Source organism: Oxyura jamaicensis, chromosome 2 (genome assembly GCF_011077185.1).
Source record: "Oxyura jamaicensis isolate SHBP4307 breed ruddy duck chromosome 2, BPBGC_Ojam_1.0, whole genome shotgun sequence".
NCBI lineage: Eukaryota > Metazoa > Chordata > Aves > Anseriformes > Anatidae > Oxyura > Oxyura jamaicensis.
The window spans coordinates 11,293,210-11,317,613 of record NC_048894.1 but is presented as its reverse complement, the minus strand read 5'-3'; the positions used below and the strand labels follow the sequence as shown (position 1 = coordinate 11,317,613).

The following is a 24,404-nucleotide window of genomic DNA, read 5'->3' as shown; positions in this document are numbered from 1 at the left end:
ATTTATTTATTTATTTATGCATTGCTTACAAAGAAATCCATATCCTCCACCCATCTATTCATCTTGTGTATCCATCACTCACCCTGGACTTCCTAACTTTTCATCCTAGTTAATCTTCAGTAAAATTTGAACTTTTTTCCTTATGTGACTTGACTTGGATCTTTTAGATCGGAATGCTGAAATTGTGTGGTTTCTGTAAAATAGTTTCTAGCTAGCTTTCCCAGCATGAAAAGGGAAAAGAGCCAGGGACTTTGCTCTTTCTGGTCTATTTTCTGCTCCCTTTTTCCACCCATGGGTGGTGGGAAGAACCTCGTGGCAGGTTCTAAAAACAGGGTAAAGCTAAGCCATCCCTGCAAGACATGAGCTATATTTTTTGTTACAAGTTCCTCTTCCAGTACCTGATCCAAAGCCGGGGCACGCATTTGTCTCACTAGCAGTTCTGCTAATTCCTGACGCTCATCCATTTCTATAAGGTCTTCTGGTTGATGGTAGGGGTGATCACACCTTCCAGAGCAGGCACTGAATGGCATCCTTGGCTTGCTGTGTGGCAGGTCGTGTCTCTGTCCTCTGTTAAGTACCACCTGAGCCCATCATGACGTATCTGTCTTTCCTTCTCGTGCCCTTATGCCTTGTGCAGGTAATGCTGAGGATCCCCTCTTCTCCAAGGGGAATAGAAACGGCAGCAGGGGAAAAATAAACATCTAAAAAGTGGAGGTTCAGGAGAAACAGTGAAAAGCCAAAGGGTGACAAAAAATGAAAGAAGACAGTATTACAAGAGAAAGAGTAGAGAAATCTGGAAGGAAAAGGACAAGGACTATTTCCTGATGTCTTCTCTTGCTTTTTTTTTTTTTTTTTTTTTCATTAAAAATTTTTAAACTTTTTTTTTTGTTTAGATCAGAGGCTATTTCAATATCCCATCCCTTGTTTCACACAGTGGTTTGTGGTCTGTCTGCCTCCTGTAATTGAGAGCTGCTATTTGCAAACCCCTGCAGTAAGTTCTGAGTGACTGATTTTTAGTCATTGAGATCTTTCGAAACAGTACTAGTTAGCAAAAGACATGCTACGGGTGTATATCAGTGCCAGTTGGCCCAACAAAATGGGTTGTTAGGCATCACTGATAGCCATTAGCTATTCCAAATTTCTACAGATGTAGTCTGAAATTAAATGCACAAGCAAATTTTTTAAAAGCTTTGCATAAAAAGCTGAACTTACAGAATAGCAAATATCTTCCACTTTTAAAGACACAGGGAGTCCAAAACAAAGCCTGCTTTAGTAACAGTAAATGTTTCTATGGATTTCTCCAAGGTTTGGCTCAGGTTCTAAACTCTTTCCATATGCCACATAACTATAGTCTGGCAGGGAGGTTTTGTGGAGGAAAAAAAAGCAAGAGCAAAAGCTTTTTAAAATGTGGTGGATTTAGAAATTGTTTTTCGAAGTGTTTTATCATTAAAAAGAAATCCTGTTGGACAGCCAAGTCCAGTTGGTTTTGCCACATTGAAATGAATGTAGTTCACCTTTGTTTTTACCAATGGAGGGTCTCAGCAGCTGTGGTTCCATCCAAAGCTGGAGTGGAAATTTGCCAGGCATTCACAATGATTTATTTCCTCTTCTTCATTTTGTGCTAGTCCATACCTTCTGGGCTGAGTTTTACATTTGAGGCTTCCTAAACTAAAATTCTCAAAGTAGGTTGCTTTGTGTTCCCTTTAAGGGACTTTGCTAATCTCTTTAGGGATGTGTAGAGATATTTGTGGTATGAATGCTCCTGGATCTTCAGCCTTCCAGGGGAAGAATAACAGCACCAGCAAGGGGGCCTCCCTCTCCCCTACCCTGCATTTTATAGTATAGTTATACCTGCAAAACTGGTGCAAGCTACATTTCACTGCTGCCAGGTACTGAACCAGAAACAGAACCAGCCCATGGTCTCCCATAGCCCACATAAGCCATTTTCTACTTAAAACCAGTAGTCTCTAATGGCTGTGGCATTGCTGGCTGTGATGGAGGCTTATTCCCAGACACCATTTCCCAGGGGCAGCCTCCCTTGGCGATGTCCAAATCAATACTTGCTGTATCTTTCTGGATGGACATCTGTGTTCCTCCTCGCAGAGCTCCCGGTTGTTGATTTGCTACCAGCCTGCAAGCAAAGAAAAGAGCTGCTGACAGAGTCCTGCAGGAGAAGGTGGCTCTCCAACCTCCTACAATGTGTGGCAGCCCATGCACTGCACCACCATCACGGCAAGGCAATTGAGGAGGCAAAGCCAGCACATGGACCCATTTAACTTAAATACAGAGGCACACAGATGGAAGGATGGTTATGGGGTGCCACCTCCTATTGGGGTTGAATGGCTGGTGGCAAAACCAAGTGTTACTAAGAGCTGCATTTCACCCATGAGGGAAATAAACATTCATTTTGTGTCTTTGATGTGGACTGCAATGTGCTACCCCATGCTGCTGATGTGATGACATCGTGGCATCAGTGTTTTGCTTTTCCATAGAGATTTCCGTACTGAGGCCGTTTGCTAACAAGGACCAACATCCTTGATATCACATAACTTTAAAGGATAAATGTACAACTATTTTCAGTATGCAATGAGGCTGAGATCTTCAAAGACCTCCAACCATCCAACTATGCAAGTTTAGTACTTACATACCTCAGGGGAGCTCACTTTTTATCCTTTCCTGTGCTACTACAATGCATTTTGCAATGTCAGTAAGCTCCCTGAAGAGTATCCCAGTTTTGTACCCTGAGAGATTTGCCATCATCTTTACTTTGAAAGACACCTTTATATCTTTTTTTTATTTATTTTATTTTTTTTTATTTTTTTTTTTTTTGTGAGAGTTTGTTCTGTGGTGGGCTTTTTTTAGTTTAATTAGACAAAAATATTAAGGGAAAAATAAAAGGAGTAAAGCCTGTCATATTCAAGCTTGGATAGACAAAAATGGGATGACACTACCACATCGCTGCTAGAAGCAGATGAGTGTTAAACTTTCAACAGCTAAAACCTCTATGTGCTGAAGAAACCATCAAATATGTGATACATGACATAAATTTTAGCAAAACAGTTGTTGAGATGTGTTGGAAATGTCAGCTAAAAAAAGTCTACTTAACTACCTTAATGTATAAAAAATGGCAATCTACAACTTGGCATGACATATGCATATATATATATATACCAAGTACGTGACAAAATGCAGCTGAACCACATCATTTTAGCCTGCAAGGGTAAGACTTTCTTATTCTGTTTGTTTCCCAAGTCTCAGGGTCTGTGATAATTTCATTAGTTACTGAAACATATTGTTATGCATTCCAAGGACAACATTAAGTGCACAGGGCTCCTGTTACTAGCAGTGAAAATTAATATCTAAGACATTGCAATAGCACCTGAACATTTCACTACAAAAGCATGGCAATATAATGAATGTAGAGCTAAATGGGATTTAGGAGAGGTGATTTTATTTATTCCATTTTCTGGTGTAAGGAAATCACTTTATTCTGATCACCTACTACTGGTACCTGTTCATTACTACGGCATTGAAACTGAAGAGGGAGATAAATGATTCTAATCTGCTCTTGAAAGCCAGTAGGCCTGGGCTCCCCACTTGGTCAGGGGAAAGAAACAGTCCCAGATGGGAAGAAGTGGGCAGGATATGGCCATCGCTTGGGTATTGCTTGGTGCACAAGCTCCCCATTGGAAATGAGGGTAACTGCTGAAACGCTCACCTAGAAATAACAAGCCAAAACACTCAAGAAAAGGTGGAGGGTGTTCAGTTCCCTAAATCCACCTCCCTAATGCAGCCTCTCCTGGCATAGCTGACTGCCTAGAGACCATTGCACTGCTTTCCATCAGGGCACCCCACCCCAGGATCCAAACCTTGTTATCCTCCACAGAGGCAGGTTACAGCTCATAGTACCTTTTAGCATTATTATTCAAGGAGATGAAAATATATGTAATAAGAAGCATCTTTTCGCAGCACAGTCCGAAATGAGCCATTGCTTGATGTCCCATGGAAACTGAGGGATGGGGTCTCCCGGGACACATAATACAGACTAATACGCAGACTGGGTTTTAAAAACAGACTGGGTTGTAAAAAGAAGGAAAGAAGAAATATAAGGAAGAAGCAATAAAGAAAACCTCATGGTAGTGTTGGCTGTCAAGAGCAGAGAGCCCAAGGTAAAACTGTTGTCCAGCCATGTATTACCCAGCCATTCATTGAAGCAGATATCTCTGGGCACCGGAGGGAAGTGGCTAGAAACCATCAGTCAGAAGATAGTGACTCCGTGAAGCTCAGGGACAGCTCAAAGGTGTACAGTTTTGGTGAAAGGGTATTTTGGCACTCTGACACGAGAACCAGAGTCGTGTTTCCCAGCTCAGTGACCTCGCAGAGCACTGTCTGCACTGTGAAATAGAAAATGTGCTCATTTCAGCTGTCACTGCTATATGGGCAGAATATTATTATTATTATTGCTGCATTATTTCATGGCTAACCAAATGTTAAAATGCAGTACATCACCCACCACTTCCATGCCAGGGGATATGATGGCTTTTCTTTCTTTCTCCCCTTCTCTTTTTTTTTTTTTTTTCTTTTTTTTCTTCTTTTCTCTCTTTTTAATCAATTTCATTTTTAAATAGATGCAGAAGTTGTAGTAGTCAGAGTAGCAGTGCTCAACTTTGGCAAGAGAACTCAATGGTTTCAAATGTTTTGTCAGTTGCAATCAATGAGAGAAGGTCTGATGCTTTTCAGCCCCTAACAGAGGTTTCCTTCCATTCACCCTCCAAAGAGCAGCATCTGTTGGGGTGTAATGGCCACTACGGTTCTTCTGTGATGAGGAAAGGACAAATGGGCAACCAGGCTGGAAATGCATTGTGCACACACAATCACACGCAGAAATGCTTTCATACACTCCCTACCCACGCTGCTCTGAAAAGAAACAGAAAAACCCACAAAGCACTGCTAGAGGAGACTTTGCCAACCTGCTACTCACCTGTGAAAATGAACTACCTAGATTAATTACCTGACAAAGGCTGGACCACAGCTGTCAGCTAAAAACGAAAGAGTAGCATGTCAACAGAAACAAAGCAGGAGACATGCTGAAAAGGATTTTCTCCAGGGCTTTGAGTGCACTAGGCTTTTCTTTTCTTTTCTTTTCTTTTCTTTTCTTTTCTTTTCTTTTCTTTTCTTTTCTTTTCTTTTCTTTTCTTTTCTTTTCTTTTTTCTTTTCTCTTTTCTTTTCTTTTCTTTTCTTTTCTTTTCTTTTCTTTTCTTTTCTTTTCTTTTCTTTTCTTTTCTTTTCTTTTCTTTTCTTTTTTCTTTTCTCTTTTCTTTTCTTTTCTTTTCTTTTCTTTTCTTTTCTTTTCTTTTCTTTTCTTTTCTTTTCTTTTCTTTTCTTTTCTTTTCTTCTCTTCTCTTCTCTTCTCTTCTCTTCTCTTTTCTTCTCTTTTCTTCTCTTTTCTTTTTTTCCTTGCCTTGCCTTGCCTCGCCTCGCCTTGCCCTTCCCTTTCCCTTCCCTTTCCCACTTCACCAGAAATGTTCCCATTTTATGAACTGGAAACTGAGGTGCAGGGTGAAAGCAGGCTTGGCATTGGTATGAGGGCACAGGGGCAGAAACTCAGCCCATATCCCTGAGGCTCAACCCACCGCTGCCTGCCTGCCAACAGACTTGCAGGACGGGCGAGTCTTTTGGGGCTGATTTGATCATACTATAGATAATACTGGAAGGTGCTGTAGCTCAAAGCTTATATACAGACTTGGGAGTGGTCCTGACCCTGCAGATGAAATATTTGCAATGCAGGCAAGGGTGACCTGGAGTCAGAAGCGACTGCGTAAATCGCTGCTTGCCCTGCAGCTGCCTGAGCCCCCACCCCAGCCATCACACCTCCAGCTGTTTGCAAAGCCTTTCTACACCCAGGGGGAATTTTCAGACTGATGCACATAGAAATACTCAGATTAATCTTTTTTTTTTTTTTTTTTTTTTTTTTTGGAGAGGCAAGGAGATTTAAGTGAGGTTTCAGTTTTTGTTTTTTGTTTGTTTGTTTGTTTGTGTATATTTCTCCCCTCCGAGCAGCCTTTCATTGCACATTTACTAGTTCTGGAAGACAACACCCTGCTGACACTTAGAGAAGCATCAGTGAATAAAGTCTGTTATACAGGCTGCAAAGCCATCTGGACTTTCTACTGAAAAGGTTGGACATGGTTTTAGGCAAGATTTTATCACATCTGAAAAAAAAAAATAAAAAAAAAACTTCTCACAGTACCTCTTCCAAGGTTGATGTCAGTTTTTTTTTTTTTCTTTTGTAGATTGCAAAACAAAAAATTGACAAACAGTTGGAAGGCAGTAAGAATGGAGATATAAATCTCTAGAGGAAGCTTTGTCAAAGGTAGCAGAGTATAAACAAAAAATAAATTAGTTTTGGTGTTATCAGAAACTGGACAGACTTCGATTTGTATAATAGTTTGTCTGGGTTTCCAGACCACCTAGGCAATGCCTCTGTGAGGCTAAGCACAGATTCGCTCAGCAAAAGAGTGGATTTTTTTTTTCCTCTCAAAAAGGAGAAACAGTTAAGTATATAATCACAGGGGCAGAAGGGATGAAGAAAGACAAGAGACAAAGGTGCAATGGCAGACCTTAAATCCTCTGTCTTTTTGCCTTAATTATTTCCAGGGGCTCTGAGCAGCATATTTTGCTTTGCTTTCTATATTAGCCCTTGAGCCCAATAATTTTATGTAGCTACAGCCTTTGTGCTACAGCCCCCCAGGACAGCTCTGTGGGCCAGAGAGGGCAGAACAAGGCTGTGCATCAGCTCCTTCTTGCTGAGGAGCCCTGTGAGCAGTGCAGGAGAGAGCGACTGGCTGGATGGTGTTTATCGGGGTGCCCTTTAGGACAGGTGTCTCCTAGTAAGTGAGCCAACATCCAGCAGTTACCTTAATAGACACACTGGTGACACAATTTTATAATGAGAGCTGGGTGTGAAAGTAGAAAACTGTGGGTTGTTCCACATTTCTCTCTGGAGTTGTTTGAATTTGGGGCCATTCTTGCGTTATCCCATGGCTTTACACGGGAGCCCAGACATGTATCCCCAGACACCTTAGAGACCTGTAGAGGTATTCTTCCAGAGGAGTGGTGTGCTGATAAAAGAAATTTTTACATATTTGTATTATTCCTTTTTTTTTTTTTTTAATTTCTGTAAAGGAAGAGTTGCATATTCTATTTCTTGTCTTTGACAATGACTTACCTGAGCAAAATATTAAAGCTGGTTGTCTCTCAATTTAATCATCAGTTATATAGGAGTAAATATACTTACCTATTTGACAAATCTTACAGGGTTTGGTCAATTTGTAGGTAAAATGAGCTGAGATTGTTTTTTCTAAGCAGTTAAATAAATAGAAATAATTTCTTTTGAAATTAATTATTGGGTTTATCCAAGTATTCTTTGTTTTGTTTTTCCCAGGAAGCTCTTCTTTTGTTGGCCACAGTAAATAATTCACTCTCTTATGGCGAGGAAGTTTTCTTAAAGGTCTGATTTGCAGTAAGAAATCTGAGCTGCAATCGAAAAGTGTAACACTTCATCCATCTGGGGGCAGATCATCATGGGCTAAAACTAATGCTGAATTTTTAGCTTCCATTGCAGGTTCTCGGCCAACATGCAACAGTATAGTCCTTTATTAATTTCAGCTATGTCATGTTAATGACCTGTGTTTATCCAATGAAGAAGAGTAAGCGAAGAAGAGACTGGTTTTAGCTCTGGCACCACACACACCCCAACCACCACAGCCACATACACCCCAAGCCGCCACAGATGAGGAAAATTATCCTTGCTAATTACATGTTTGAGGAGAAGCCTAGAGACAGGTGAGGTAACATAAAATGCAGTTTGCCTTAATACCCCTCCCAGCGAAGGGAAAGGTGGCTAGCAAGGTTACAGCTGGATTTCGAGAATCATTACAGCAAATGACAGCAAGATCTTTAACAAGAAAGGAAAAATTCCAATGTCAGTATAGTAATTGCCAAGTAGTGTATTATACAGCTCTGCAGTGATTCAGAAAGTTGAATTGTGCAGTGCCTTGCTGGGATCAGCAGTTCAGAATAGATTCAATTTGTTTTGGACACTGTCTGCACCCCACTTTATCTAACAAAGCATATGTGTAATGGGGAAGGCTCTTAATGGTGCAGCTCCTTAATGAGAACCATAAACACACAGGCGTAGATTTTCCAAGTGGTGCTCAAGGGATTTGAGCAAGCACGGCTCTCTCCCTGCTTTCAATATGTACCCAAGAGCTACTGACTGGTTAGGCTGTAGGAAGAGAGTGGACCTCAAACAGCCAAAAGTATTGTATGTGATGAGGGGTTTGTTCCTGTTAGTTTCCAAAGGATATACATTTTAATGCACCTAAGATAAAGCTAGGAAACAGAAAACTGAAAGGACATTTCTCAGATAAAGCATTGATTTTATTAAAGAGATACGGCTCATAATATGAATCTAAAATCTAGTTTTTTATAGGGAACATAAAAGCCTTTTTACAGAGTTAGCCATTCCCAGGCGCTGGTGGCTTTATAGAGCTTTTATCTAGTTAAAGAAAACCCATTCGTGCTAATTTAATATCTGTAGTGTACAACAGCTTGACACCTGAGGCTTGTCCTAAAGCAGGCACAAGGCTGCAAAGTGAACACTACTTCATTGTTTTGAATTATTCAGCACTCGCAGCCAACCTTATGTGTGTCTCTGTAGGAAGAAGGCTTTTGGGTTAAGGATCAGTAAAAGAAAAAAAAAAAAAAAAAGCAAACAAACAACCCCTCCTTTCTGGCGTTTGTTAGCAGGTGCAGTATTGACTTCAAGAATGATTCTGCAAAATTGGTGTGGACATCCTTCATTACCAGAGCGATAAATGCAGAGCTGTACTCAGAAGCAGCAGAAGCTGGAAGCTGAGTATGGCTTCCTTTAGGGAACAACTGTTCGTGTCGGTGGAAAAGCTTGTTTCCTCTAAATTCATTGAAATGGTACTTGTTGGTAGCATCTTTTTAGAGCAAGATGAATGCAGATAGTAATGAATCAACCTCAAATAGAGGGGCTCATCTGTTAGCATCCTAACATTAACACACTAATGTGAATTTAAAGATTCTAATTAAACCTACATACTAAATGTTTTGCTACTAAATAGAAAACCGTACATTTTGGAGGAGCTGGGGCATTTGGATTTTACATTATTTCCTTTTTCTATGGTATGCTTATTTTATATATTCTATTTTCTTACAGGCACTCCAGGGGGTTCTGAAACAAATAAAAAGATACATTATATTAAGTTTGATTGATTTCCTGTAGTCGAGGAATATATTGAGAAAACAGACCAATTTTTTCACTGAGCTCAGAATAAATTCCTGTTTGATCTTCATTACTCCCCACCGTGGCTACAAATTTCTCTTTAGATATTTAGCATTGATTAATCTCATTTACAGGATCACATAGTTGTACTTATGGACAAATTTACGAGTTGATTCAATATAGCAGGACTCACATCATAGCTATCTGTTTCCAAATTTGTCCATCCATCTCCAAATGTTCCAACAAACGTTTCTTTTTTTCTCCATTTCAGACTTGGTATTTGTGAAAATAAATAAATAAATAAACTTTTTTTTTTTTTTTTAAGTGACATTTTTTCAGTACCCCTTTGACATTCATAAGAAGGACTTAAAAGGACTTAAAGAAGGACTTTAACTAACCCTCCCGTTCATCCTTTGTCCCATCTTAATTTCTCTGTGCATTCTATATCCTCTCAACACTAGTCAGGGCAGTGCCTATCATTTTCATAAAGCCCTTGGATTACTGAGAAACCCAAAAACCTTTGGGTGGAGAAAGGACTTTTCTATCCCAAATCGCATCTCAGGGTCTTTCGGTGCATTTTTGTCACCCTTTCATCTGCTGCACAGTGTCTGTCTTTAAACTCTGCTTCATACAGCAGCCAGCACAGCGTTGAAATTTAGTAAATGATCACTAATGGTATAAATAATGGTGTGGAGGCAAATATGTTCTGTGGGGCCTGGGAAATTAGCAGAGCAATCAGCCTCCAGCCGGGGTGAGAGGAGGAGAGGCAAGCAGCCAGCAAACGATGGCTCTGAGCCCACGAGCCCCTTGCACAGTCCAGACAAGACGTCCAAGTCAGCTGAGGTCAGCCAAGCCTTTACAAATGCAGAGCAAATTCAGAGCATTTGGTGATTACAGAAATGTGGAATTTATTAGGGTAACACAGCATCATATGTAGCTAAAACTTCTGTAATAGGACCATGAACAGTGTAGGGGGGTTGGTGAAAGGGATTCTTTTGACTGAATCGATAGGAGCAGTTGATCTTCCCCATCAATCTTGATAAGAAAACCATGAGGATATTCAGTGTCAGAAATGTGTTATTGTTATTGGAGTTTTCATTAGAAGCTCGGTGTGGGAACGCGTACCCAGCTGCTGCCTGTACAGCACGAGCACGGTCCCCTCTGAGGAGCGCAAATGAGGAGACCTCTCTGAGTCAGGATGTACACAGGATATATGAGCACGTCCAGCTGAAATGAAAACATACAGCCAGACAAAATAAAAGCACGTCCATCTAAGATAAAACAAAGCCTGTATATGCTGGCCCTGAGGGATAAGCCAGAACCAGACATAATGATCAATACTATAGGAGTTAAGATCTGAGAGAAATAATTAGTGCACATCTCAAGGAAAGGACCACAATGAATTCCTTGGCAATGCCTTGTTCTTTGAGTAATACTCCATAAATGCCTGTGCATGCTGAAGGAAGGCAGAGTTATGAGGGCTGCGAGTGCCTGCAGCCTCCAGAAGTACCTGCATGACCCTGCTTGGAGGTTCTCGCTGCTGTTAATGTCATTTGCCTCCCTTATGAGGAAAGTAAAAATCATCCCCTTTTACCTCTAGAGAAGCAGTACTCATGGTAAAGCAAAGAGCTTGCACCGAGGCTGCGGGAAAGAGTGAACCCAGCCTCCAACCTGCCACCCTCCTTCCTTCCATGGGCCGCCCCTGCCTGCTCCTTCCACTCAGTCCTGGTTCAGCCCTTCCCGATGAACAGGGGGAGCTCCTGGCTACACGAAATTGATGCCAGCAGACAAATGGTGGAGGGCAACCCATGACCCTCTGCCATTTCTCTTCTCAAGGCTACGTCTTGAAGATGATGTAGTACCTGGGAAGAGCCTGACTAATTCATTGGCTCTAGGGTGCAATCTCTTAGTGATGAATCTCCAACTGGCTACAGCAAACTTATTTACAAGCCTGGGAAAAAAGTGTGTTGTGTAGCAGCAATTTGCTGCACACCCTGACCAGGACCAGCACTCCAGGATTGATATTCGCTGTGCTGTTTTCCTCCCTTCCCATTTAGGCAGTGAGAGTACTCCACAGGAAAAAAATACAAACTCCCACTGTCAAAGAGCGCCTGTTTCCCCCTTGGCCAGTAAATAGAAGTAGGTGTGCATCTCCTTTTATTGGTGAAATAAGTTGTGAACTTAATTCAAACCGATCCCCATTCATTGTGTTCAACATTTACCCCCAAATGTCAGTAATTTTCTGGAAAATAAAGTACTTGGGAGACAGGAGAAGCAGAGCCCTTGGTGATATCTGTATAGTAGAGTATTTCTTCCCATCCATATGCAAATCTAACCTTTTTGATATTTCAACCCCGTAAACCCTAAGACAGGTTTTCAATAGAAAATGTTTACTAAAGGCTTTCTCCTTTATAATCTATTGATTTTAATATCCTTACTACTCCTGTTGAATGTCAGTTTTACCCTGAAGACTGCCATTGCAAACTTGAACACATTTAATTATTTATGCCATTTGAAATATTAGTGCTGAGAAATGACTAAAAGTTTTTGATTCTGTAATGGTATGATCTAAAGTTTAATTTTCCTGTGTGAATAACACTGGTAATTTGATATGGTAATCAAGGACAGATGAATTCCTCAGACAACATAGTGCAGTTTTAGTAGTAATGACATCTATTTTTCATTTTTCCAGCCTACTTTTACATGATAAAATATAGCCAATTGTAGTATCTTACGGTGTTTCTTTGTATCAGAAATTTTAGTATTGTCTGTTTTCTTTCTTCTGCTAGGCACCTGAACCTACATGTGCCTTTCACCACTGACAGTGGGCATTTAGGTGATGTTCAGGACCTGAGTGCACGTAAAAGCAGATTTGGGCTCCATGGTGGGTTGAGCAGCCTTCTTTGTTTAGCTGCTATCACTTAGTCTGTTAGTAAGAATGAGCAAAGTTTTGATCTCAAAGATATTACCACTGAGACAAATATTGTTTGTACAGAAAAATATAAGTAAGGTCCTATAAAAGGCAAGATATTGAATGCAGACAAACCAAAGAAGGCCATGTGAAAGAAACACATCAGCTGGAAGGTCAGTCCTTCTGGACAGAGGTGGTTTTTGCTCCCGACAAGCTGGGTTGCCCACAGTGCCAAAAGCTGGCATGGCCAAGCTTGCCCTGCCTGGCCACTTGAATTCCCCTCCTTGCAGGCTGAGCCTCATCTGGAGCATCTCTAAGTCAGGCACACTTCCACTGGCTTCAGTGGAGTTTTGGATCAGACCCCAGTTTTCCAAGGAGAAACACTTAAACAAAATTTTCCCCAGGGCCGAGCATTCAGGTGGTATTTCAGCATCTGTACAAATTTGCGGAGTTCTGACTGTCCACATTTCTTTTATTTTCTTCTCCCCTGCCCCCAGCTACTATTTCTCTGCGATTACATATTTATTTTTCCCAAGGAATGTTTCTAGTCTTTTTTTTTTTTTTTTTTTTTCCATCTTCTAAAATCTTCCCTTTTTCTGCTACCAACCTGATAGTTGTTCAGAAGCTGCCAAGATGTATTTGGCTCTTGTATTTACTCCAGATGGAGACTCTTATTCTCACTCATATCTGGCATTAAGAACTGTGGTATCACCAAATGCAACTTTTCTACGAGATTATTATTATTATTATTATTTGAAGAGTAACAAAAGACTGGTTTCTTTTGTGCATGGTTGGTAAGTCATTCCTTATGGCAGATAATGTAGGGTAACCTGTATCCCAAAGTTCAACCAGTTCACAACAGTCATCAATAGTGGGATATTTCTGGTTTATATCCCATCAAGAATGATCACGTGGATATGCATCTTGCAGTAATCTAGGATTATTGATCAACAGTAAAACAAGAAAATCTCTAAAACGAAACCTCTGGTTATAAACTGAACAGGGGTAAATGTAAGAACACTTACCCACCATATCTGTCCTGTATGCATTCGGTAGATTTGTAACCATTTTTGTTTCTATACAAACACTGAAGGCCAGTTTAAAGGCTCTAAATAGGCAGAAATGCTTCTGCTGATTTCTGTGGGTGTGACTGGCTCAAGACAAATAGCTTTTCTGCTGTGTGTTAGAGGGGAAGGCAGCACACTACACATCTTGTAACTTGTGGGCATCAGGAAATCAAGCCTACACCCAGCCCTGCCACTGGGCCAGCTTTCAGCGCTGCATTATTCAAGACCCTGTGATTACACTGCACTACACATGCCTAAATCCTCAGGGTATCAAACCCCTCACAGGGTTGCCTTGACCTCTTATTTTTCTCCACCTAGAAGAACAGACTGCTCCTTTTCCTCTCCTCTGTACTCTGCAATACCCAAAGTTAGGGCTGTATGATTGCCCTTAAGTGACCTCTTGGATTAGACATTATGGTTCTGGTTGTTTTTCCTGCATCCTCCATTTATTCATGTATTCCATTTCTCCTACTGATTTCACTGGCATCCTTTTAGGCAATGAATTCAAGACAAAAAATATTCGCCTGACTTATTCTAGCTAAGAGGCTTCACATCTAATGGATTTGCTATTCTTTAATGTCCCAGGTCACTCCTCGAGATCAGTGAATGCTGAATTTCTTATCGTCCCTAAATGTTATCTGAAGTCATGTCGTTATTTTGCCTTTAGTGAGTCTCTTTGCATTCTGGCTTTGGAACCTACTGCCAAATGAAGTAAGGAAAGCTCTGACTGTAGGGATTTCTAAATCCAAAGTTAAAAGTTATTTGTTCTATTTAGCATTTTTAAAATGATTCTTTTAGGAATTGTATGTGCCTCTAAGCTAATTAACTCTTAATGAGCGCAAAATGCCCTGGGATGCAGATTTGGAGGGTACTCTAGAAGTGCAGGCATGGATTGAACTGTAATACTGCAGGAGATGAAATTTATGATTTGATTCTTTTTTTTTTCTTTTTTTTTTTTTAATTATGTGCAGATAGTTTTATTTATATACTCTTTATTTTTTCCCCTTTCTTTCAAGTCTAAATAAAGCTGATCAGATTTCGGACCACCACATGGGACCCAGTTACATCAGTCCTGCAAATACAGTTTAGTTTTCCGCTATGGATGAAGTCACCATCCAGTAGGGAAAACAAGTTTGGAAACAAACTTCCATGTTATGAAAGACAGGCAGCGTTCCAGTGCTGAGCACGTAGCCAGAACATCAGGAAATCAGAACACCTGGCTCTGCCCGGCTCTGTGCTATTCCCTTGGACCAGTCCCTCACCCTTTTAGTGCCTGCATTCATTCATCTGTAGAACAGCTATAATTGCATTTATATCACAGGGGTGCCTTGATGCTTGACAAATGAGAATTGACCCAAAATTCATCCTTCAGAAGCACTGTATTAGCAGTACCTTGCTCACATGGTGGTTGTGGACAATTAGATTAGAAAAGGTATAAATGCAGTCAAAGTGAAATTCCATTTAGGAACTGTCAAACTGTTCTTGATAATTTTTCTTAGTTTTCATCTAATTCATGTGTAGAATTTTGTGAGCATCTCACAGATGAGTTTAAATGCCTCTTCCCTTTATTTGCACCAAGCCAGAGCATTTTGTTCCATGTTATATTAAACTGCCTTCCTTATTATGTGCAAATGGTTGGTTCCCAGAGCAACACCTTGGAAAACTGCACTTAGCAAAACAACAAAAAATTATCATGCTGAAGAAATCCTATTCTTTATGAGCAAATCGCAATCACTTGCAAGGACCGTCTGTTGAAAAAATATTCAAGGTTTTACGAAAAGAGGGTTGCCTAATTGTTTTTATATTTTATTTAATTAGATATTATACATATATTTTCTATAATAATGTTTAAAAATTAAGCTGATTTTCAGCAACAAACTGTAGAAACATATGGCATACAGCCTGCAGAGGTGCTCAGTGGCAGTAGTATTACTGATAATATTTGTGAATTAGAATCTGCTTTCCTCTGAAAAATAGCTGTGTGTTCTCCCAGTTTAAGATAACATGTTTTTGCCATGTTTTTATAGCCATTGACAGTTTAGGGAGGAAAAAAATAAAATAAAAACATATGATCTTCCTAAAGACATTGTCTTAATTCTGCATGACCATAGACCTTTTAGGGTGAGGGAGGGAGAATATCAGACTCAGCCTCTCAACTAGGGGTGCTCAAGAGGTCCTGTTATACCAGGTGGGCTCAGTCCAACACCAGAAGAAGAACAGGAACTGTTGCTCGGCTGAGCCACTAACGAAGACACAGTCACTTGGGACTAGCCAGATTATAGAAGGTCTCAGACCAGCACCCTAGAGTAAGCTCTGGCCTCCAGGAGTGACTCCCAGAAGGATTTGTAGGCACAGCTTGGTTTCACGTGAGAAATCAGATGGCTCAAATAAGAAAAAAAAAATCCTTTGGATCTTTCTTCCTTATGCTCAGACTTGCAAAGCATTTAAAGAACAACTCATGCTCACAAACAGCATTCCTCTGACTTATCTCTAATGTATGCTTGAAAGGCTCTGTGGCAGCCAAAGTTCTGAGATTAAGTAAATTAAAAGATACTAAATGTTGCAGGAGGGAAACAGTCCAAGAAGAGGTGTTCTCAGGAGCATCACAGATGTTTTAGGTTCACATTCATCACATGCAGTCTTCAGAATTCACCTTTTAGACTTTTTGCCCTGCTTGGCTTCAATACCCACCTTCACAAAGATGTCCTAGCAGACTGAAATCACTCATGCCTAAGGGTTCAGAGCACACAGTCTGCACAGCCCAGACCACAGGAAAATCTGACCTTTCAACAAAGGGGCCGTGCTCACCCCGCTTGCTAAGAAGTACAAGCAGAGGTTCCCCTACCCTTCTTCCTGATGGCAGTCAACGCAGAAACAAGACAGGCCACAGTGCTTCTCTGACAGCATTAAACACAGATCATTTTACTCCAGTAGCAGTGCATCATTAAAAGCTCACCTTGACTGCAGAAATAGATGGCCCTTTGATACCTTAACTATAACTCAGGCCTCGCCTCTGCTTTTAGGCTTCAGTGAGGTAATGGAAATTTTCCTTCCTTAGCATTCCTTAACAACAAAAATCCTGAAAATGACTAAACCTTGACGTTGGTGGTACCTAATCCACGTCTAAGTGGTTTTATGGGACATATGTTCATCTCTTCAGCTCACTACAACAAAATTATTGAAGGTCTAACATAATTTCTGTGAACTGATCCCACACCAATGACTAGGAGGATAAAGAAAAGTCAACCTTGAAATCTTTTCCCTTTACCACTAATCCCAGTCAATACAGGCCTTCGCTTTAATTCACTTAATTTGGATTTAGAACCTAACACCAGCCATTTCTGAGGGGGGTGAGGGTAGTCGGCAGAGATGCTCCTTTCATCTCTGCTCAGGTAGGTGGTGTCTAATTCTAAAAGGGACTGCTCAGCAGTTGACAGCAGGTGATTAATCTGCAGAAACGCCCAGGTGCTTCAATCAAAGAAAGTGAAAGAATTCTTTCTGACTGTGTCTTTCAGGACTTTGCAGACTCCGTGTACCAAATGGTTACACAGAAGTTCCAGGAGCTGACAGACAATTTCACTTCCATGCATGCACGCCACAAAACTCTTGCAGGAATTGTGATGACCAAAGGTAAGATATCCTCTCATTTATTTTCCTCTGGCATTTTTCATGACTAAGTAATACATTATTTACCTAGTCCGCAGTATTGAAGGATGCCTTTGCTCCCACACAGAAAAAATAAATAGTAATGCAGAGAAAAGACACATTAAATATTTACACCTCAAGTAAGTTCACACAAAAAAATATTGGCAACAGAGGTAAAGATTTATTCATAAATATGTCCCTACATTGCTGTGTTTACAGGACAAAATGCAGACCTGTCTTATTTTGCATTTCCTAGTAGATGTTTTTTGTGGTTTGTTTGTGGTGTGTGTTTTTCTTTCTTTTTAGTTATCAATAAAAAGCTGTATTATTTGTTAACTGCTTTTTTTTTAGATCTGGAAATACTGAGTTCTGTTTGTACAAAACCACCATAAACCTTATTTTAGACCAACAGTAAAAGCAAATCTCAACCCATTTCCTTCCCAAAGAAAGGAAACCCAGAGCATGTGTAGCTTTAATTCTGCTCTGCTCTAACCATGGAAAGTACTTATCAACATGGACACCATTTGATATTCACTCCACTTAAGATTTACCCGAAGGGCACATACCAGACAGAAGTCTTTATCCCTTTGGTGAAACTGTTGCATAAATGGCCTTTCCATCCTTGTGAGCACACCTCAGTTCAGACACCTCAGTATTTATGAAGATGTCAGCAGCGGAGATGCTTCCATAAAATCCCTTCTCACTCAGGTGTGTGGTGCACTGGATTGAGTTTAGAAATGAGAGGATAAGTTCACGGGGGAAGGGTATGTATAATTCATCCAGGCTTGTCTTACTTGTTCCTTTCAGCAATTGTATTAGCTAGACTCAATAGGAACAATTGTGAATATTGTGAGGCAACAGGATAGAGACAGGATGATCTGCTGTACATTTTCCAACCACAAAGCCTCTGCAGAATAATTTCTTTCTGATGTGGAAAGAGTGAGCAATCAGATCCAGAAGTAAGAAGCAGAAAAGCTGACGTAAATATATTTTCGACCTCTGGTTGAAAATGAACTGTTCTCAGAATAAATCTCATGTCATTACAGATCATCTGTTTCCATTGATTGTTTTATGTATTACTTCAGGACTTGCAATAATGGAGGAGACTTCCATTTCTTAGGTGTTGTAAAAAGAACATAGCTCCTTTGTGGAGCCACAAGTTGGTGTCGATGATCCTTGTGATTCCCTTCCAGATCAGGAAAATCTGTGAATCTATAATTATATTATTGTACATACAACATGGTCTATGAGCCCTAAGGACCCCAGGAGACATATTTGGTACCAAGAAAGAAAACTAAAAGAGAAAGTCCTGTTGACTGTGGGATGTGAAAGATGTACACTAGGCCCAGCCTACTAGCTGCCTTATCACAGCCAGGTTTCTTGACCATGGCACTCATCAGATCTAAACAAAGTGTTGTAATTTATTTAGAGGAGCTCTTTTCAAGCAGGAGGACCACAACAAAGAAAGTCTAAGCATGTCTTTTAGAAGAAGCTAAGTTACAGGACGCAAGAACTGTTGCTTTAACCAGTTTCTGAGGGGAGTCCTCAGTGTCCCTGTTCATTTTTCTTACACTCAGTATGAATTTTTCTGTAAGAATCTCACCTCACTCCTACGTTGCCAAAGTATAGCACCAGCATCCTTTAGACCCGGGTGTAAAAACAAACTTGATGGAGCCAATGCAGTTTCAATGCTCTATCACTGAAGAAGCAGACGGGAAGGACAGTGTAAGACCCCACATCACAGGGAAAGAGGAGTCATCCAAAAGGGTCATAACTTCCAAAACTGCAGCTGCTGAGGGGATGCAGTGCTAGGGGGAGGAAGGAGCATGTCCAGACCCCTGCCAATCCTTCTGGCCAGCTGGGGCTATCTGTGCATTGTCTTTGGGGAAGAACTGAAAGAGTCCTCCCACTGTTTTTTTTAACAAAGCCACATGCCTTTAGTGGGATTTTGCACATTTTTATTTCATATCTATTCTTAGTCAGCATTAAAGCAAAGTATAATTGTTCTTACATTCATAAACCATTTTCCTCAAGGCTTTTGTTTTAACTCTGAATTCCCTTTTATGAATTTCCCCAATCTGTCAGCCATCCAACTTGTCAATATCTTCCTGGTCTTGAGGAGCTGAAAAAAGAAACTCACAGATATAATGTGATTCATAGAAGATGCAAAGCTAGAAACAGCCTTTTCTTCGTACATTTTCCAGGAAGATTTGAGTTCCTTCCAGCGTGAGAATGTCTGCCAGCCATGGCAAGACGAATCATTTGCCATTTGTGTCATTTTCTGTACTAAAGTTGTAGCAGTGTGGTCTGTTCCCCACTGTCTTCCCCAGAGGGAGCAAGGATCTTGACATGCTCTGTTCAAAGATGGCACAGACAGGTTTTCCACATCAAACACTCAGATAAGTACAGATTTCCCATGTTTTTAACATAGAACTTGGCAGAAAACCCTTAGATCTCTGCAAACAATATACTAATGACATCAATAAAAACAAATCTGGTAATGTCTTGTTGTGTTTGGTATCATACACAACTATTACGGTAGAAAAATTGATTTGTTTTTGCCTTCATTTCAATTTAATGTCATCGTGACTAGAAACAGATTTATCTGTGCTTGTAGAGTTTTCAGACAAAGCTGGTAAAAAGCACATTGTGATTCTGTGATAACTGCTGTTGAGATAATACATAAATCTCTACAGAGAAAACAGAAGTGTGCTAGATTGGTTTTCTTTTCCTGAACTCTGACATTTTTTCTGCCATTTCAGTTTCCCAGGGAAACCAAAGAGAGCTACATTTGGGCACTGTAATTGACTTATGCTGTAGCACCCAGGGCATATTCCAAAGCAGGAAAAAGAAAAAAACTTTAGAAAATTGTGTTATTGACTGACTGTGAATGTTCTCGAGTAATAAATTGCCAGTCAGAAAAACATGGCAGTTCAATGTATTTACATATGCTTTGCTCTGAATTTTTATGAAACTTAAAATCTCAATACATTTTTTGTGAAAGTAAGTTTTCAAAACATTTGGTTAGTAGATATCAAGACAATCTTTGAAAACTTCTGCCTAGAATTAATGCCTAAGAGCAAATTATCACGTTGGATACAGATTCTTCTATCAAAAAATATTTGATTTACTCTAGGAAAAAAAAAAATGTTTTAAAAGTAAGACACTGCATTCAAATCTTCCATGTATAGCAAGCCAAATTCCCACATATCCAAGCAGAATAATATCTTGGAATAAGTAGAATATCTCCAAGTAGAACAATAAGTCTTCTTGCCATTGTAACATAGAATTAATACAAGGACCTACATTTTATTGTGTACGGACTATCCACAGGAGTTCTGACTTCTCTGAAGATATAATGGGTTTACAGCTGGTAAATTATTGTCATTGGTTCACCTGTGGGAAAGACAGTCCAGACCACATCTCAACAGCCACAAACCATCAGCTCAGAGCATGCAAATCCATGCATCTGTACTTGTTGCAGTCAAAAGGGATTTAAATGTATCTCCCATTTATTTGTCCCGTAGGTTCACTAGAAACTCTTTCAAGACAGGAGGAAGCAGATTTCATTCTATCAAAGGGTTAATTTCTGGTTCCAAAACTGGAACCAGAACTTTGAAACAAAATCTTAAGATAAGACAACGTAGACATATATATACCTTGTTCGTGATGTTAATGAAGTTTTCTCTGAAATTTCAGCTGTGAGAGTCAAACACATAGCTGAGAAAAATATTGTGCGTGAGACTAGATCCTCAGACTTTGGCTTTCTGTCTCATATTCAGGTTTTCTTGTTGCTGCTAAGCAGGCATATCTTTAAAAAAATCTCAAAAAATCCCTAATTCTTCTACTTTTTATATGTCTTATTTATAGCCTAAGCACCACAGGATCATAGGATCCTTCAGCTCAGATGGGACCTGAGGCTCTCAGGAAAATATCTGTGATCCAAGTGTTTATACCAGCCTTTTTTCCAATGTGCCCAGGGACTGTGTTTTGTATTTTGAAGCTGGCAATCCTACAGAAAGACAAAGACAGTAGGCACAGTAGAGGGAGGAAAGGGAATTGGGAAATGCTGACGACAGGCCACCGAGGACATATTTTGATCCATCGGCCTGCTTTACCACTTTCCTAGTGAAGTTTTCAGGGAGAAATAAATTTATTAATCTTATTATTAGGACAGTTATAACAGTTGGAAAAAATAGAGGGCAAACAAGCTAATATTTTCTAACACAGGCCAGCAAATGTGAAACCACAGCACTCTCATTCCCAGTGCATGAAGTCAGGTTGTCAGATGACAGGAGGACGAGGAGTTGCTGGCCAGAAGCAGCTCTTCCAGGGCTCAGTGCATGGCCCCACCATGGGTCTGGCCCAGCCAGATCAGAAGGATTTACCAGCACATGGGTAAATCCTCGAGGAGAGAGGGCGGACAGTGCTGCCCATCAGAGCTGGGAGGTTGGAAGCCCCAGTCCAGGGCAGTTCAAGGTGGGAGTTAGAAGTGGAGCTGCACACAAAGTGCTGTGATTTAAAGGCTGGTAGCATTCACAGTGTTTATTTATGCCCTAACAGAGTTTGTCTTTGCCAGTTCTGAATAGATATGGGCACACATTTTTGCTCTACATGAAATCACCGGACATAGTGAAGAAAAACTGCCACTCATTGCAAGGATGATGATTGCTGAGGTTCTTTTTGCTCAAAAAAACCTCCCATAATCAGTGTGGACAAAATGAGGCTGCTATTTAAACACTATTTTCCCATTTGTATTTGACAAATCTTAGCAGTTTAAATACTGATAGGAACTTTCTGTCATGCTTTCTGTTAAAAATGAAGCATTAAGAAAGTTCATTCCTTTTCACAGGAGCATGGCATTCATAGAAAAAGGTTATAAGTTGATTTTTCACTTCAATTTTCTCTTTTCTATCTTTTTTTTTTTTCAGGCTGACAATCATTTTGATGTTAAAAGCAAACTAGGAGGTCTTTTCAGTTATCTTGTATGAAATAAAGATGAACTGGACAAAAGAGCCCTAAATAGTGATTTCATGCTGTGATAAAAGATGGCAAATTATCATCTATACCTCATGGAACAGATCTTCATAATTGCTAAGTGGAATAACAGAAAAAAAAGTAAAGTTGACAATATGTCTCCATGGATCTTTACAGTCATATTAAGATTCATAAAGCCTGACACCTAAGTGCAATCAAGAATATTGATGGGCAATTGATTTCTGCTCCTTAGCTTAAATAGGAAGTTGGAAACTGGTAAAATACAGGAGAAAATTCAGGCCATATGTAGAGTATCAATCTGCTCCATCCCCATTGAATTCAAGTAGCCAAAAAACATTTAGAGCAACTGTGATTAAGTAACAGATTAGAAGGGCAGATGCCTTCAAGAAGAGAGTCACAGGAGGAACTTTGGGTCTCCAATCCCATTTGCACAGTTAGATGGATGCTAAGAGCCCGTGTCCCACTGACACTTGGGGTTTCAATAAGACCTAGATTCCTGACATGGAAAACGGGTGCCCAACCTGCTGGAATGCTTTCAAAATTATCGTGAGGTCTCTTCAGTCTCTGTTGTCTGATGTTCTTAAGGATGTGGCTCAAAGTCATCTGACATTCTTGGGAACATTATCTGCTGCGTACAAGTGCCCAAGTGACACATCATTACCAGACGAGAAGTTTTTTTGAACCATTTTAAAATAATACCTGTCTAGTTAGAAACCATGTATGTCATTCTGTTTCTCAGAAACCAGTTTTTCTCTGGTTAGAAGCCTTCAACCAATAAAATTCTGATTCTCTGTAAGTAACTTTGAACTCCACAAGAGCATCCTTGTTCCACAGTTGCAATTCTATTCCTAAATTGTGTAACGTGGACCTGCAATGGGCAGACTGGGATCTCTGTGGCCCAGCAGATTTGGTTTCCAAATTCCAGCAGGGTCCAAAAGACGATCTGAGGTTTTGCAGTTAAAACTGCAGCTCCACCAGGTTCACCTCTTCTTTCAAAACGTGGGTTGTTTTGAAAGGGAAAACACTGCAATCATTCCCCTCACAAGAGTTATGTCGTGAGTCTCTCCATCTCGTCTGTTAAATCGGTGCTAAGGAGCAGAAAATACTTCAATATACTGACTTAGTGACTGAAAATATAAGATGGGTCATAGCCATGTAGCCTGCTGTACTTCCACAAAGTAGGAAAAAAATGAGTGGAATATATCCATCTTAAATATATAATCAGGCCTGATTTTATATTTTGCATTGAACTGAAATTAGAAATATGTATGCACCAGCTGGGAGCAGCTTTTCAAGGTGAGCAACCTGACCAGTACATCAACCGGCCCCTCCTTGCTGCTATCCCCTAACCTACCTCTGTCCTCTTAGCTGTTTGGTAGCACAGATACAACCAGAACAGGAGAAAATCCCCACTTGTTTGAGAAGGGAATCGAACCCCCACTGTCCACCTGCTGCACAGGCTGTGGGTGTCTTCAGCTCTTCCTACTGGAGCAACTCCAGTGGCATACATCTTCCTCTGCACTGTGCCCACTGGTTGTTCTGGCTTCCATTGCAGAGCAGCTAGCTCTTCGCAGACACTGAGCCTTTTGTCCCAAATCATTGACAGTCTCTGGACCTTTACGTTCTTGTTTAAAGGATTTTTCTGACTGAAGTATCAATGATACCTCTCAAAGCCTGGAGGCAGTCGAGGCCCTGGCTTTGTGTCACATATTGTTGTATCAGCCACTAGGTGATAATATTTAACATAGAACATGGAAAGGAGAAATAGACACTTCTGGTCCGTTCCTGCATGTGTGAGGCAAGGAGTTGGAATGTGCAGATTTTTATTCTGCTCTATGAAAAGCCAAACTGGAAACTGTCCCAGTCCCATTACAAACAGTGCATCTGATCCCCAAACCAGGGAGGTTTCTTAGGTGAATAAAGGCTTAGTGACATTAGCCATTGCTTTTACTTTGTGACCCAGAAAAACAGATACGAAGACTAAAATGCAGGTATACTTAATAAAGTAAGATTTGAGAATAAGTTCCTCCTGTACAAAATCCACATTCAGGATTTCATCATTTCTCACTCTAATTAAGGATCTCACTAGCACATAAGACTGTCAATTTACTTAATGCTTAAATATTAGTGGCTCAGAATGTATTAGAGAAACACAGATATCAGTCAGCACTGAGGACTCAGCAAGGAAAGTGCAATTCAGTCCTGTTTTAAAATTAGGAATTATTTAAGCATCTACATAGCTCTGTTCCTGAGCAGAAAACTGGAGCTCATACTCACATGAAAGGACCCTCAGATACCACTGATTCTGCTGCTATTAATCTAAGTTGGAAAAAAATCTTGTGGACTTGATACGGAGATGAAGCATGCAGAGGCCTGTGCTGTTTGACCGTCCTTCCCCTCCAGATTTCCAGACCCCAAAGGAGAAGGGAAGGGAAGGGAAGGGAAGGGAAGGGAAGGGAAGGGAAGGGA

At 40.3% G+C, this 24,404-nt stretch overlaps 1 protein-coding gene across 3 annotated transcripts in view; it reads left to right on the top strand.

Moving 5' to 3' along the window:
• The window catches only part of ADARB2 (adenosine deaminase RNA specific B2 (inactive)), a 311,256-nt gene that overhangs the window by 232,750 nt on the left and 54,102 nt on the right, over positions 1–24,404 (top strand). For all 3 annotated transcript variants that reach the window (XM_035317251.1, XM_035317250.1, XM_035317252.1), the window contains one exon: positions 16,808–16,922. In XM_035317251.1, the coding sequence (XP_035173142.1) occupies positions 16,808–16,922 (115 nt within the window). The remainder of the gene's footprint in view (positions 1–16,807; positions 16,923–24,404) is intronic.